We start from the raw sequence: 17,742 nt of genomic DNA, 5'->3' as shown, positions 1-17,742 counted from the left end.
ACTCTTAAGGGCCTTTCAGTGAGTGCCTCAGTCATAGAAGGAGAAGGGAAGCTGTGCCAGATCTCTGAGATATAGGTCGTTCAAAATCCTCCCCTTCTTTAAAGGGAGAGTTCGGTCCTCAAAACGGTGCTGTTCTTTATGCTGGTCTCTCTTGGCTTTTAATAGAATTCAATGACAGAGTGACTCTGCTAACACTGGCACAAGACACACTGCCCTCGTATTTCACTGGTTTTTATATATACACTCAGTAGAAAGCCTTGTCTGTTGGACACTTGCACATTTTCTTTTCTTCACAAATCAAATTATTTGGGGGAGGAGGACAGGGGATAACAGCTAGGAAGATGGAAAAGCCCTTTCACCAAGCAGTGAATTGGAAATAACTTTCCATATTATCCCTAGGATCATGTTGTTCAATACACACTTCTTGGGACCAGTTTTTAGAGAGAGAGAGAAAGAGACACACACACACACACCCTTCTTTTACAAACTGTCTTACAAGACCACCACTAGATATTTGCTTGGTTATTGATCAGAAACCATTCACTTAGATATTCTTTAGCCATTAGTGTGACTTTTGCACCAACCAGTAAGTACAGAGAAAAGCAGGCATATTGCAACAGTTTTGCAATGCAGAAGACACCATAACCTGGAAAATGCAACAAACTGAAATTTTGTGGGATTTTCTTATATTTACTTTAAGTTTTGGACTTTGACAGAGGTAAAAACAATGCCCTAGCAGGCTTCCTGAATGAAATATCAGAAACTGTTTCCCCATTTCCTGCTCCTTCTTTGCAGCAGGTCAGCATGACACTGGAAGGACACAGTGGCAAATTCCTCTTACTAGAAGATAGTCAAAAAGGTGTACGAGGTTCCTGATTTTTTACTTTCATCACCATTCTGAGATGCAGCAATGACCAATCTTTAGGCTCAATTCAGCTGATTATGTTTACTGGGATCTGAGCTTCTAAACTCAAAGATATCAGAATAATGTGAGAAGCAAGATTTAGAGTTCAACCAATACAAGCGTGCAAAGGAATGCAAAGGAGAAATCCAGATTTTTCAAAACTCAACAGCCATTTAGGCTCCAAAATAAGCAACTAGGTGCTCTTTTGAAGATCTCTGGACCCCACACTTCAAGGTAAGCAGTAGGGATAGTGAATTTCCAAAATCCTTTATCAAAAGGAATAAATAATTCCCCAAACAGTCACTTATGCATTACCCTTGGACACTTCCCATATTCTCCACGTATTGCTCCAGCCCATCCATCTATTTTCTCAAGACAGTGAATTTACACTGTGAGCATCTTAAGAGGATATTCAAATCCCAAGTTTGGGTGCTCCCACTGGAGTTTAGCTGTGTAAAGCAAGCATTTATGCACTTCCATTTGAAAGTTGAGCTCCACAAGTGAAAGTATGAAAACACATTAAGGATTCAAGTTTGCTGACCTCTTATGAACAGCAATGTAATATGGATCGGTGTGTGCAAACTGGGCCCCAGTCAAATGTCTGATGCTGAACCACAAGCGTCACACTGCATCTCACAAGCTTCCACTGCACTGACAGCAAGTTCATCTGAGAAGTCAGATGATTGCACTTCAAATGTCATTCATCACAGCCTTTCGCTAGGAAAAATGAAGCGGCTTGTGGAGCAGCAAATTGAATGAATTCATAGTCTTGACGCTGTACAAGAGTCAGGATCTTTTATTTCCAAATGGATATTAATTCCATCTCAAAGTATCATGGGGCCTTTCAACTCAGTTCTGTACTCTGTCTCAGACACTAACTCTAGTAAAATCCTTACTTTACTTAGAAGAACGCATGGTGGCAATATTCTCATTCAGAAATGGGGATGGCAAAGGACAAAATTAATAAGACGCACCCACACATACCACCACCTCCACCCTTATGTTTATGTTGGCAGAATGCTTTGGGAGGCTCAGATGAAAGATGGCACTCGAATACTACAAGTACTTCACAAAAAATTGGTTCAGCCAAGCCCTGAATGCTAATTTTTAAGCAGCCACCTGGTTTTAACTGATAGTATATATTTTACATAACAATGCATGAGAAATGAAGTATTCTATTCCCCAGATTGCCTGGCCTGAAACTGGTTCCTTTAAGCAGAGGAGAACAGCCCCAGGCTGTCAACACACCTACAGACTTCTCTTAAAACAGCCTCTGTACATACCCGGTCAAATGGGATGCCATATTTCTTCAAGATGGAGGGTGAAATGAGGGTCATCTTGTGGCGAAGGAAGGCATCACATCCCTGAGAGCTTCCTGGGAAAAATCCTGCAGAGGGATTCAGAGGAAAACAAAACATCACCACAGGCAGATTTGCCCAGCAAGGTATACCCATTAACCAGCAAACAGACAGCAAAATGTTAATCTGCCCAAACATTTTGTAGACAGTTGAAACAACAGGTATACAATTGCAGTTTGTGGCAGGATAAGTAGCAATGCCCTCATTGCCTAAAAAAATAGTGACAGGGATAACAGTGGTCTTAAAATAGCAGTCTAACAAGTATTACCCTTTCACAAGAGAAGACCAGCCTCCTGAACACTATTGAAAACTAGAAAGGAAGAGGCCCAAGACACCTCATCTTGCGTCATACTGATGCTTTATCAGTGCTCCCCAGAAATACATGATCAGGGGTCTCAAAATTCTAGTGTCAGCCATCTTCCCTGCAACCTATGGTTTCCCTGGGCTGAGATCTTATGATATTCCAACCTGCTACAGGTTATCCACAAAGCACTGCCAATAAGGTTTGCAGCTCAAATATTGTACACTGAGCCCTAGGAAAGTGATTAAAAACTAGGATCTCTTACAAATACTGTCTGGTCAGTGCCTACACATACTCCCATTTCCAATAATACAGTGTCTAGAACAAAAGGTTCATCCTCACTCTTAGAAGTTGTCTACCTTATATGGCCCCCCCAATCACCGTAGTATCGGAGTGCCTCACAATCTTTAATGGGTTTAACTTCACAGCACCCCTGTGGGGGAGGAAAGTGCTATAATCTCTATTTTACAAATGGGGAACTGAGGCACAGAGGCAAAGTGACTTGCCCAAGGTCACATATGGCAGTAATTGCTGTACTTCAGAATGATGCCTAGGGCAGGGGTAAACAGAGAAACAAAACCCCACAAATTTAACAACTGTCCAGTGTATTTTATTAGTGTTACCCTCATCCTCCCTCTTAGTGCTTGTCACACACATTCGTCTTAAATTGTCTTAAGCCCTTCAGGGCAGGGACCATATTACCTAATGTTTTTATAGCACCTAGCACGATGGGAGACCCCAATCCTCACTGAGGCCTTCAGGCACTAACAATATAAAAAATTACAAGCCTCAGTAAAGCTTGGTCTTCTACTGATGTGCCCGCCCTTTACCCTCCTGGACTTCCAACACTACTGCATTGTCCTCAAAAACTTATTTGTTCACACACACCCCTTCTTTGCACCTGTAGTACTTTACGCCTTCATCTCTCCTGCCACACAAGTACATATACCAATAAAAAACATGCAACTCTCACTAAATATTAAAAACAGCAAAGCATTGGTTCAAAGAGAACCAACAATCCATTGTAATAAGAGCAAAAACAAAAAACGGTGATTGTGGTCGGCGCTTACAATGAAGTGCACACCATGTTGTAGCAAATGGATTAACACACACACAGCAATGACTTTGCATAATGCTAGGCAAACTTAACAGTCAAATGCACAGCACCATCTGAGGACCTGGTATGTCTGGAGGAATCAGCTTTGCTAGTTATTCACTGCTGTGGGTAAAATGTGCACAGCAGTAAGGTTTTTATTTTTCCCCCTAAAGCATCTCGCGTCCCCTTCAGAATACATTTCGTGCTTCCAGGGGAGCCCACCCCCAAGTTTGAGAACCTCTGTTCTAGATAATGTTTCCTATTGCAGATGGCTGATTAAACCAATCCAAATTAGGGGTGGAAGGGAAAAAAAAAACACCATGGGAGGGAAGAAGGAATATAACCTGAGCCCTGGAAACAAAACTAAATTGATGGCATGTACTGGAGGACGTTTTAGAAAGTGCAAAGGATTACTGGATTCTGACAACCCTTTTTTTTTTTTTTAAATACTAAAAGCATTTCAATTAGAATTATGACTGCCTGCCACCCAGTTTGTCGTCCCTCTCTGCAGTTCCTCTTTTTAATGCACAGTTTAAGTGGCTCTCATTAAAGCTACTAATAAAGGAGCACATTTTAAGTGATTAGCACCAATAATGTGGCAACATATTAACGTTCTCTCCAAGGGCTCCACAACTCTCCCAGAGAGCCCATTTACAGCTCAGCTATTCATTTTCCATATTAATTGCAAACTCATTTCACTGTACCAAACATCTCCATAATACAGTCCATTGACACACCAGTGGGGGGAAAAGGGGAGATGTTTAAAAAGTGACATTCTTTTCTGAACTAAAGGGATGGTGTGGGTGGGAAATGGGGGAGTCCAAAAAGAAAGACCAGGTCATTAGCAATATATAATTGGTTTTTGTCTCACTGTCAGTAAAAAGTGTATTACAAAAGAGAATTTGAAAATATCCCTTCACTTTTTTTAATCTGGTATAAAATTCTATTTCTATATGACATCTGTATTTATGGGCTTTTTTTTGTTTTGTTTTTTGATGGCTGAAATGGTAGTTTCTAGGAAACCTGACATATGATCACAGACAAAAAATTGTATGATCCATAATTGCTTTAAAGCCCTAATTTCTCAGGTAGTAGTTTTCAACATGTTATCTCTGTTTATATAGTGTCATTGGTGTACATGGCTCTTAAAAGCCAAGAGAACAAGACTCCCTTCCCCTGGGAAGCCCATACACATTTAGACTAGTCTTGACCCATGATTGGCTTTTTGCGGTAGGACATGATCAGTAAAAATGGTAGGACTATCAGTGAGAAATGTTAATATTATAAGTGTATTCTGGTGGTTAGCACCAGATTAAAAATTGAATGGAAAAAATAGTTTTCCAGACTGTCTTTTTTCCCCACCCTCTTTTGCATAATGACTGAACAAGGGAGACACATCTATAGGATAATGACTGCTTGAAATCTGTAGCTGAAAGCTTGCCTCAATAAATGGGAGATTTGGTTTTTAGTTAGTAATTCCAGAGCAGGGACTTTGGTTGGTACTGACTCCCTACTTGGGTCCAGAGTCATGTGTGCCTATAATATTTGTAAGTACAAAGAGATAGAACTCCATGGAAGGAAAAAAAAAAAAAGAAAAAGTATAAATATCCTTTCTGGAGCCAGTCACCAAAACAGAGGATCTTCCCATGCTAGTCTTCTCCCATTTAAAATCCACACCATTATTACCTCTCAAAATGGCGATGCAATGATTTATCCACACCAGTGAGGTGCTGGTGCCATAATACACTGGAGGTGGATAGCAGCACATGGGCCGACCTTGGTGGCGTGTCAGGCAGGTGTGTATACACAATAGTGTTTTAGCAGCTGAGGGCGAGAGGCTCTCTGGGAGGCCAGCAAAGTACAATAGGCTTGGTTGGAAATGGACCTTGGATATGCATATGCACCCAGGCAGCCTGTTGTCAATTTCACTGGCTCAGTTGGCAGGCAGCTCTTTAGATGTCTGAAGTCTGCAGGTTATGGAATCTAACAAGATAAGACATCCATTCCTGTAAAACACAGAGATTCCAGGGCAAGCCCTGAAAATGGGGTAATTCCTGGTTTGGAGGGATATAGAGAAGATCTGGGTTAAACCTATAAACCATTGTATCTGAATCAGTGGAGCTGAGAGAATAGGGAAGATGCTTTTGTGATCCAGTGGCAATGTGAGGGATGTCAGATTTGACCTGCTGATTCACAGGCTCTCATGATCACAGAAAAGGCACACAAAATTCTCTCACAGGAACTCTTCAAGGTTATATAGAAGGGAGTGGTAAAAGGAATATGGGATTGCATCAGCAAAGGCCTTTCAGATCTAAGTCATACAGAGTAAATGTGATAGGATGCTACCCTTTAAGAATTCTGTGACCACGTTGCAGACATCACTGTTACATGTCCTCTTTTCTTTACATATTAAACTGTCCAACATTTCTCATCTGTTCTACCTTTCTCTTTTAAATGATTCTAAAAAGAGTGGAAAACTGAATGAACTGTTACTGGGAGGACTAGAGTACACATTTAAGAGCAGAACATGAAGGGAACTCTTTTCATGGTATTAGGCATAAGGTTACTATGTGATACTTGGCTGGGAAAGACCTATTAAATTGAAAGGATACAGTGCTTAGTTAGTGGGACCCAGCTCTGTCGATGTATGAGCTCTGACTCCACAATGCACTGGAGAAAACTTATACCTGAATATCACTCGGCTATATCAAACCCTATTCCTTGCTACTCTTCCCCCTTCTGTTCCCTTATTTTTGATCAGATGAAAATAACTGGCTCTAGACCACAGCCCACTCAGGAAGAGCGTACTCCGTTGTTGCAGTTAGCCATGGTTGTGTCCCCGTATCTTTTTATTTTTTAAGATGAAGTTTATTATAAGGAGAGACACAATCTATCCAGTAAACAGCCCTCTAGTAACATGAATGCCACCAAAGAGAGTATGCGTGTCATTACATACATCATGGAGAGAACTCCAATAATTATAGCCCCTGTATCCACCATTACTGAGTTTGTAAGCACTTTTTTAAAATTAAAAATGCTCCGCAACAATCCATACAAATGCAGTTTGTATTTAACAGACTTATGAGGGCCGCTAAAAAAATACTACAATACTCTCCTTCAGCAGTAGGGGAAGGCAAGCTGCCATAGATGCTCTAGTGATGGTCCTCCACATAAAGGGATCAGTAGAGCTCTCATCTCACCGAGGCAGGCTTTAACATGGTATCAATTGCACATGGAGATGCAAGATGGGTTTCTGACTGAAATTCATGCCCAGGACAACAGAATGGTTTGGTCTCAAAAGCTCAAAATGAAAGTTTTTTTCATCAGTTTTAGTCTGGCCTTGGTAGGTCAGGAGAGTGTAGCCATGAAAAGCCAGCTGCACCAGTATTTACTGTTTACAGAAATAGTGATGAGACAACAAGGTTTCAGCCCTCAACAGCCATGACTCTGGGTCTAGTACAGCCAATGCAAATTCATTGAGCAGCTCTAAATTATACTCAGTCTCAGCAACAGCAACATTAACAAAGCAGCAGCTAAAGCTTACCTTTTGCCAGGCGTTCCAATCGCTTGCCGTGTTCTGGTGGTATGGCATACCTAGGGAAAAAACAAAACACTTGTCAGGAAAATAAATGCCATATCTCAAATCAAGAATACAGCCTCAAAATGGAACCAGATGGGGCAAATGTCATCCCTACTACAGTTCAGCCCCAATCTGCAAACGAAAGGAGGACATACAAACAAAAAAATGTAGAAGTGTGAAAGGTATTGATAAAAACATGAATACAATTCTAGGAGGAAAGCTAGATTGTAACTGAAGGAGCTGAAGTTCTTGGCAACTTTATACGAGTTCTTTTTTTCTGCAGTATTATTATGTAGCATCATAACATGTCACAGAGAGTGATTCATAAACTAGAAGAGAAAGGTTTTAAAAGAGATTTAATGAGGTAAAATGGTGATACAATGCAGCAAAGCTCAGGAGTAAACACGTATGGAGAATGAATTAAATTTTCTTTGGTAGAAAAGTTGCATACAAGATAAAATTGAACTTAACTGATAAGAAGCTCTAGGCTAAATCTCTACTTTATGAATGTATATGGCCTTTATCGAAGTAGTATCTAGGCACTCAACATAGGCAAAAGCTCAGCAGAACATATGGGACAGAAGTCCAGTAATTTATATGCTTATTTTTGATCTGAGAGATTGTCCCAAGAGTTACAAAATCCTCTGTTCAAACAGAAGAGAGGATGGTTCAGTTCTAAGTACCTGTTCCTTAGCCAAATATCATCAATGGGCTACACAAAGCTAGAAATGGGCCTCTCCTCTCTTTGCAAAGATGCAGAATCTATCTTATCTCTTGGGAAAGGGGCAGAGAGGGCCACAATAGATTCTTAATATCTGAACTACCACCAAAAACATTAAAAGAACATTAAGGTCACAGTCACAAAGTCAATCATTTAGAAATCATGAAGTGCCACAATTTCAGTTGCCTATGCTGGTTAAATCTTGGCAAAATTATAGGCAACTGAAAACTGCGTCCTATGATAGGAAGAGTTGGGCAATCCTACTAAGCAGTGCTACCAGCTCTACCTATTATGAGGACTCTCAATTACATTAGAAAGTCTACATTTCTTCTAGAGGCCAGTCCCCTTCATATTGTTCCTCAGTTCTAAGAGTCATATATCCAGACTGCAAAGAATAACAGGGGGAAAGTTATATTTCAAACTCCCTTTGTATGAAACCAAAGTGAATTTCCACATATAGCAATCTGGAGGTGCATGATCTAATGGAGGGAGGATAACAGGCAGTGCTTCAAGATTTAGCCTCTAAGCTGATTTAAACTAGCAGCTTTAAAAATAAATAAAATAAATACAACAAGAAAAACACCATGCAGCATTTAATGTTACATAATAAGATATTAATGTGCTCCCAGTACCTTTTGACAGCACTTTAAATTGTGTAATTATCAAACAATTTCATTTGTCTTGGATAAAGCTAGTAGCTTTTATTTTTAAATGGCCATTTATCACTTACATAAAAGTGATAAAAATAATCCTAATCCAAAACTCCTTTGTGGGATTAATGTCCCTTAAATATGGGAAATGAAACATTCCATTTCTTCTGGGAAAACAATGAAGGATTGGGAAAGAACTAATTTATGTCTACAAGGCTGCTGCTGATTAATGTAATATCCCCAGTCTACAATGCTACTTTCACTTAATTAGTGCCTGTAACTGGGAGTTGTAAAGATAAGATTAATTGAATCCAGAGGATGTTAAAAGTTTAATACATTGACACATGGTCGTTCTGTTATCTGAAACTGCAGACTGCAAGAAGCTGAGCTGAGTCCATGGAGAGCCTGAATAAGGGTTGCTTAGATAGGAATACAGGAGAACTGAATTTCCAGTGTGCTCAAAAAACTAGTGTAAAAATCTATAGGTCAACATCCCGCCGCCACCACCACAAAACTCGCAGGAGCACACAGTGCAATAATTGGTTCAAAATTTATAAAAAACTTTTTATTCTGATCAGGGCCGGCACTTGCATTTAGGCGGCTTAGGCAATCGCCTAGGGCGCCAGCATTATTAGGGGACGGCAGGCAGCTCCGGTGGAGCTGCCGCAGTGGTGCCTGCGGAGGGTCCGCTGGTCCGCGGCTCCGGTGGAGCTGCCGCAATCGTGCCTGCAGACGGTCAGCTGCTCGCACGGCTGCAGTGGGCCTCCCGCAGGCACGCCTGCGGCAGCTCCACCGGAGCCGTGGGAGCAGCCGACCGTCCGCAGGCAGGACTGCGGAGCCGGGGGACCAGCACGCGGGGCGGCGAAATGGCCGTACGCCTAGGGCGCTCAAACCCCTAGCACCAGTCCTGATCCTGATCAGACTACTGCAAAGAAGAGGTGCTGGGCCATCTTACAGATTTACTCTTGGCAAGCAACAAAATCAGTCACAGAGTGGAATTAAAAGTAGGCTAAATTTTGCCTTCAGTTACATCCAACACAATCCCAATGAATTCAATAGGGTTGCACTGATGTGTTTGTAGCAGGAATCTGGCCAACTCTGTTTTAAGACCAAAAAGGAGGAAAACTTTTCCTTTCAATGTAAGTACTGTGTAGATTTGAGCTAACAAAGCCTATAAGATCAGATATGAAATTATCAATCAAAAGGCAGAAGAAAAAGGAGGTGACAGAAAGATTAGAAATTGCCACAATCAAAAGAATTACTGTAATTATAACAGTGTACGGTCTGGCTATCATAGATGGTCTAATAATGGCATTATCCTCCTGCATTCACGTAGCTAGCACTATGAAAAATGGCGATTGCTTTAGGGATAAAATCTTTGACAGAAGTAGCTGGAAAAAAAAAACACTACCGTTCAATAGCAGCTGCTGTAACCTCTTTCAGGTACTGTACCCATAGCTTGGACTCTGCTCAACAACAAAACATTTTTAATTTCCAAGACAGATGCTTTACTATACACCATCTCTGCAGGTACAACAGGATTACTTTCTGTACATGATCCTCTTCCTCATGGCACATGCACCACTTTAACACTTGGAGATTTCTACTTAGTGCTAAACAGTAATGTAATTTCACATTTAAAGCACTCTAGTTCTCATGCTGAGAGACAGATAACTTTGATGTTTGTCTTCAGGTTAAAACATCAAAATGTCATGAAAATCAAAATACTAATTCATTAACCTCAGGATGAGGTGTCAAAACAAATCAAAACAAAGGGAGATGTCAACTGCCCAGAAACATAAGGCTGGTCTACACTGAAAAGTTACGTTGGCATGCTGGTCTCTCTCAGGGATGTGAAAAGTCCACCCCCTGAGAGACGAAGTTAAGCTAACGTAACCCCCGCTGTAGACAGAACTGGGTCAATGGAAGAATTTTTCCATCAACCTAGCTACAGCCTCTTGGGGAGGTAGATTACCTACCTTCCCATTGCTGTAATAAGGCTTTGTCTACACCATTGCAATAAGTCGACCTACGCTACGCAGATGGAGTCGATATAACTTAGGTAGAGTTACTGCAAAGTGTACACTGCGGGCGGTCGACAGAAGAAACCCTCCCATCGACTTACCTCACTCTTGTTGGGGGTAGAGGACAGAGTTCGACTGGAGAGCAATCTGCTGTCGATTTGGCAGGTCTTCACTAGACCCGCTAAAACGACCACCGGTGGATCCATCTCAGAGCCTCAATCCTGGCTGTAGTGCAGACACAGCCTAAGTGTCTATACTAAAGTGCTACAGCAGTGCAGCTACAGTGCTGCTGCTGTACGGTTTTAAGTGTAGACACAGCCACAGCTTCTGCTTGCTGCTCCAAAACCCCTTCAGCACTGCAGGATTTATTCATCCGACCAATAACTGGTCGCAGCAAGTTTTGAGAGATAACACTATCATCTCTCTAGTTTTCTGCTTTGGCGGATCAGTTGCCTCCACCTCTCTATAGAAACATCCTGTAGGGCACACAGGTTAACAATAAGAGATGGCCATTTATTCAGACCAAAAAGGGCCTGTTTTTTTATGTTGGCAACTTGTGGGTCCTAAAGCAACTCTCACTGAAGATATGAAAATAAGTAAGTGTACTTAGCATAATGTCTTTGTGTCTAGACCTTTCCCAGAACAGGGTAAATTCCATTCCCTTAATGAAATGGAGGGCAACCTATGTCTTCCTCTGCAAGCCACACATACCAATCATGAGTTGAAATTACATGCCTCTTCTGGCCACTGAACTAGCCAATTCTATTATGGGTAGATGCAGACAGCAAGAGAGCTTCTTAAAGACAGACAGGAAGGGTCTCTCAAAATCCTCTAATCAAAAGTAACACCAAATAAACTGTTGGAGCTCTGAATATGTGCTTCTTTCAGGAATAAGATTTGTCAACAGATAAAGTCCTGCACTGACAATTAAGGGAACTGGTCCCCTTAAAAGCAGTGTGCAATCTAACAGAATCATAGAAATGTAGGGCTGAAAGGGATCTTGAAAGATCATCTAGTCCAGCCCCATGCACAGGCAGGACCTAGACCATCCCTGACAGGTGTCTGTCTAACCTGTTCTTAAAAACCTCTTGATGACAGGGATTCCACAACCTCTCTTGGAAGCATATTCCATTGTTTCACTATCCATATAGTTAGAAAAATTTTTCTAATATCTAACTTAAATCTCCCTTGATGCAAAGTAATCCTATTATTTCTTGTCCTACCTTCAGTGGACATGATCACCATCATCTTTATAACAGCCCTTAACATATATGAAGACTTTTTTCAGGTCACACTTCACTCGTCTTTTCTCAAGACTAAACATGCAGTTTTTAAAATCTTTTACCATAGGGCAAGTTTTCTAAATCTTTTATCATTTGTGTTGCTCTCCTGTGGACAAGCCGGACAAACTCCAGATCTTTCTTAAAGAATGGTACAACACTCCAGATGAGCCCTCAGCATTGCTGAGTACAGCAGGTCAATTACCCCCTGTGGTCTTATATACAACAATCCTATTAATACACCCGAGAATGATAATAGACTTCACAACTGCACCACATTGTTAGCTCATATTCTATTTGTGATCCACTATAACCTCCACACTCCCTTCAGCAGTACTACCGCCTAGACAGTTATTCCCAATTTTATAGTTGTTCATTTGATTTTCCTTCCTAAATGTAGTATTTTGTTTTTTATTTGCATTTCATCTAGTTCATATCAGACCAATTTTCCAATTTGTGATGGTCATTTCGAATTCTAATCCTGTCCTGTGAAGTCCTAGCAACCCCTCCTAGTTTGGTGTCATCTGCAAATTTTACGAGGACACTCTTGACTCCTTTATCCAAGTCATTAATCAAAACACAGAATAGTACTGGATAGATCCTGTGGGACCTCACTAGATGTATCCCCCAGTTTTGACAGCAAACCATTGATAACTCCTCTGACTACACTCTTTCAATAAGTTCTGCACCCGCCTTACAATAATTTCATCTAGGTCACATTTCACAAGTTTGTTATAAGAATGTTTAAAGTCTTACTAAAAATAAAGATATATTGTGTCTAGAGGTTCCCTCCCTCCCCATCCACTAGGCCAGTAACCCTGTCAAAGGTGGAAATTAGGTTGGTTTGGCATGATTTGCTCTTAAAATCAACGCTGGCTATTACTTATAACCCTATTATTCTCAAAGCGCTTACAAATTGATTTTTTAAAAACTTGTTCCAGTATCTTTCCCAGTATCAAAGTCAGGCTGACTGGATTATAATTCTCTGGATCAGTGTTTCCCAAACTTGTTGTGCCACTTGTGTAGGGAAAGCCTCTGGCAGACCGGACCAGTTTGTTTACCTGCCATGTCCACAGGTCCAGCCGATCGCGGCTCCCAGTGGCTGCGGTTCCCTGCTCCAGGCCAATGGGAGCTGCTGAAAGAGGTGGCCAGTACGTCCCTTGGCCCGCACCGGTTCCTGCAGCTCCCATTGGCCTGGAGCAGCATTTCACTGCTCACCCTGAGATACAAGATTCTACCCATTACCATTCCTCTGAACTGTCTAGTCTCTGAAGTTTTGAAACAAATTTTAGTAGTTTTCTTGTACATATAGGTTCCTTTTTTATGTAAATATCTCTGGAGTTGTAGTTATTGCCTATTCTTCCTTAGAGCTTACTATTTGTATTGTTATAATGCCTACAGGCCCCATCAGAGACCAGAACCCCATTGTACAAGGTCTTGAACACACAAGAGATATATTCCCTGCCCCAAGGGACTTAAGGACAGGGCTGTGTCGACACAGTCTTGTCGCTAAAAGTCAGAGTGTGTAAACGCACGTCAGCACTTTGTCATCACTTTCGCGGACAAAATACTTCCTCCCCCGCAAGCGGCATTCAGTTTGTTGGCAGGAGAGCACTCCTGCCAACAAAGCCGCATTCACACAGCAAAAAACTTGTGTCTTTCCGGGAGTGGGGAGGCTTTTTTAAGCTCCTGTGAAAGACAAAAGTTGTGTCGACAACTTGGCAGTGTAGACAAAGCCTAAGTTTCACCTTACCCTTTTGACTTGTTATGCGTCTCACAATCCCACACCTTTCCTCTAGCAACTGTAGCGCCAAGTTACAGGGAAAATTAAAAATAGCGTGCAGTCATAAGTAAAGAAGATCAAAATAAACCTGCTTTAAAGCAATGGTTATAGCTGCTTGGTGAAAACTTCACTATTTTGTATCTGTACTGTTTATTTTCCTTCACTGATAAGTATTTACAGTTGTTAGTACTGACTCTTTCCTTGTCGTTTGCAGCTCTCACTGTTCTGATCTCTCCAGTTCACTATGCAGTGTAATTCTCTCCTCCTGAGTATTTTTTCTACCCCTCTAGTTATGAACATCGCTGAATTTATTTTAAAAAATCAGACAGATAGACAAAAAGCAGATTTACAAGGGGAAGACAAAAAGAACAAGGAGTACTTGTGGCACCTTACAGACTAACAAATTTAGCTCATGAAGGCTTATGCTCAGATAAAGCCCACTTCATCAGTCAGGTACTGAGATTTTTACTTTATCTGACCAAAAGAATCTCTGGTATCCTGAAAGGATCCTGAGCTGAGCTATAATCAGCAGGAAGTATCATTCTTGACAATTATCTGATGCTTCACTATTGACAGAAGCAGCATTGCGAATAGCTCACACTGAGTACAACCAAAAGGTAAGGGAACAATCAGCCTAACGTTGATCTAACCTTGATATGATGCTACACTGAACCATTACAGATTAGGGAGCAAGGATTTTCCACTCTGCACTGAACAGCTTCAAAACTAAACAGAAGGGATGGTGGCAGATAAACTATTTTAATAACCCTCAATAAGAACAATCCCTTTTTACAGACTGATTCTGCTATTGAGAAGACATCTGAGGGGACTCAAAAGGGATCACTGAAATGGTCTCAGTTTTACCCAGTGCAGCAAGATGAGAGAGATCTCCTCCCAACCATTGCTTCAGGATTCCAGAATATTTTATTAAAGCTCTTTCTAATGTGGTCTTCAGAGTCATAGGGTCTCTCCAAAACCTGATTCTGGTCTCATTTATTGACAAAAAAATTCAGGATCTCAGGTTCAGAAGGTGCTCAATCAAATGCTGAAGTTGTGTTAGACAGTCATTTCCACAGAGAGGTGGATTTTTTCCCCCTTTAGAGAGAGAGTTTAACTGGACAACCCCCTTTCTATCCTTAAGATGAAAGCATGAAAAAGATCCTGCATATATTTGCGATGGAGGATGCTATTAATAGTGTAATTTTCTTAGTGTTTTGTTTATTCCCCTGGAATGGCTTGATGGATGTGAATAATTATCATACTATAAAAGCCAGGAAATGTGCTGTTTTCTATCACTCTAAATCATCAAACAAATAAAGTGTGAAACTGCATTTTTGAATACAATTTTCCCCTCTAATGGCTTAGAATTATCATCAGGAACAAGGAAAATAAATAAGCAAATGCCTTGCAAATTAAAAATTAAATGCATGTGTCAGGAAACAGGCATAGACCAACCATTTTGGGGTACAAGGACCAGTTCAGAAGCCATTAGAAGATATCAGCAGGGGATTCACTTTTACTTCTAGCATCAGGTAGGTGTTCCTAAAGGGACTTTCCAATCTAGCCTATATTCTACCCTCAAGGCTGCTGCTTAGGGGCAGGGGGAAAAGGAAGAAATTTTAATTTTTTCTTGTTCCCAGTCACTGCAAGCTATTAAAAACTTCTCCACATCAGAACATAGCTGCCTCAGGCACTCAGCCTGTTCATGCCCTCTCCACTGGGGTCTCCCTCTTTAAACTTAACTGCTTCCACTTGAAGCAATTCCCTAGCTTCTACAGAGCACCAGGCCATCTCTTCCCTCCATCCAAGCTTCTTTTGAAGCTTCCAGACCTTTTCTTGATACAGTTGTACCTCTTATAGATGCAAAATATCAGGTAGATTAGATACCATACCTCATCTACTCCCACAGCATGTCAGATTTCCAGTCTCCCTTCAACATCAAGCAATTAAGCATCAATTACCTTACTAAATCTTCATGCCCCTTTTTACTTCAACAGAATGGGCACCACAGGCAGGAGGTTCAACTGCAAGGCTTTTCAAAGTGTCACTTCAGTACAACTCATGTTGGAGGGTAAGAAAGTTAATTTCACAGTGTCTGCACAAGGTCTGGACAAATAGGCCCCACACAGTTTAACAAGATATAATTACTGAAATAAGGAACGGTAACAAAATAGAACACCACATTTAAAATGCCTAAGACCACACTTCAAGCTGAGGGTTAGTTATCTGTCTTCAAAGCAGATTTACTCATGCCAAGAATAATGACCCTTAGCAGATTCAAATGCCAACCTATCCCTCCCAGGTGACAGGCAGAATGGAAAAGCCATTATTTCAATCTCCACGAAACATAAGTGTGTCCACAAATGCATAATCTGAACCCTAACCTTCATGCCTACAGCCCTGATAGCAACAACAATGCCCTTAAGAAAATCCTTTGATCAATCAAGAACATTTATATACAGTAGTAGCCACAATGAAACACCACCACCTACTGGTAGGGTCCTACCAAATTCATGGCCATGAAAAACACATCATGGCCTGTGAAATCTGGTCTCGTCCAGTGAAATCTGGGCTTGTGTGTGCTTTTACCCTATACTATACAGATTTCATGGAGGAGACCAGCGTTTCTCAAATTGGGGGTCCTGATCCAAAAGGGAGTTGCAGGGGCGTCGTAAAGTTATTTCATCGGGGTGAGGTGGTGGCATTGCCACCCTTACTTCTGCACTGCCGTCAGAGCTGGATAGCTGGAAAGTGGAAGCTGTTGACCAGGTACCCAGCTCTGAAAGCAGCACCCCGCCAGCAACAGTGCAGAAGTAAGGGTGGCAATGCCATACCATGCCATCCTTAATTCTGTGCTGCTGCTGGCGGCAGCTCTGCCTTCAGCTGCCGAGCTCTGAATGCAGTGCTGTCACCAGTAGCAGCACAGAACTAAGGGCAGCAGTACCGCAACCCCACCTATAATAACCTTGTGACCCCTACCCCCCAACTCTTTTTTGGGTCAGGACCCTTACAATTACAACACCGTGATATTTCAGATTTAAATAGCTGAAAACATGAAATTTACATTTTTTAAAATCCTATGACCATAAAATTGACCAAAATCAACCGTGAATTTGGCAGGGCCCTACAGATTACTGAGCTCTTTACAAACCAGTTTCCCAGCTGCTCTCTACCCCCACAAATCTACATTCATGCTAGAGCTTGAAGGTTGAGTATCTTTTTTAAGTGAAGCATTTATTATACTGATAGAAGAGAACATATGTCAAGGCATCAGAGCAAGAACAGAAACTTCTTCTGTTCATTAAGGATACATTGGCCAAATCAGACAGTCTCTATGCAAAAGAATAAATGGACACAAATATGACATTAGGAATCATAACATTCAAAAACCAGTAGGAGAACGCTTTGGACCTCACTGGTCACTCAGTAACAGACTTAAAGGTGGCAATTTTGCAACAGAAAAGCTTCAAAAACAGACTCCAATGAGAAACTGCAGAACTTGAATTAATATGCCAACTAGATACCATTAATTTAGGCTTGAATAGAGACTGGGAATGGCTGAGTCATTACACAGATTGAATCTATTTCCCCATGTTAAGTATCCTCACACCTCTTGTCAACTGTCTAAAATGGGCCATCTTGATTATCACTACAAAAGTTTTTTTTTCTCCTGCTGATAATAGCTCATCTTAATTAATTAGCCTCTTAGAGTTGATATAGCTACTTCCACCTTTTCATGTTCTGTATGTATATATATCTCCTTACTATATGTTCCATTCTATGCATCCGATGAAGTGGGCTGTAGCCCATGAAAGCTTATGCTCAAATTAATTTGTTAGTCTCTAAGGTGCCACAAGTACTTCTGTTCTTTTTACTCTAGGATAATTTGCAACCATTGTCTAGTCATTTACATAAAATAAATTAATTGCTCCTTCATCTAAGGTATACAAGTTATCCCTTCTCCCTCCAAAATGGTTCAAGTCTCTAATTTCCTCCTACTCAAAATTATATGGTTAGTCCTATTTTTTCCAGGCCAGGAAAACGG

General features: G+C 41.1%; 1 protein-coding gene across 7 annotated transcripts in view; it reads right to left on the bottom strand.

Annotated features, from left to right (window-relative positions):
* The window catches only part of KDM4B (lysine demethylase 4B), a 157,257-nt gene that overhangs the window by 78,891 nt on the left and 60,624 nt on the right, over positions 1 to 17,742 (bottom strand). For all 7 annotated transcript variants that reach the window (XM_050934416.1, XM_050934417.1, XM_050934418.1 and 4 more), the window contains exons 6-7: positions 7,204 to 7,253; positions 2,188 to 2,291 (exon numbers count right to left, since the gene is read on the bottom strand). In XM_050934416.1, the coding sequence (XP_050790373.1) occupies positions 2,188 to 2,291; positions 7,204 to 7,253 (154 nt within the window). The remainder of the gene's footprint in view (positions 1 to 2,187; positions 2,292 to 7,203; positions 7,254 to 17,742) is intronic.

Source organism: Gopherus flavomarginatus, chromosome 24, assembly GCF_025201925.1.
Source record: "Gopherus flavomarginatus isolate rGopFla2 chromosome 24, rGopFla2.mat.asm, whole genome shotgun sequence".
Taxonomy (NCBI): Eukaryota; Metazoa; Chordata; order Testudines; family Testudinidae; genus Gopherus; species Gopherus flavomarginatus.
The sequence above is the reverse complement of the archived record's forward strand: the minus strand, read 5'-3'. Positions and strand labels throughout refer to the sequence as shown.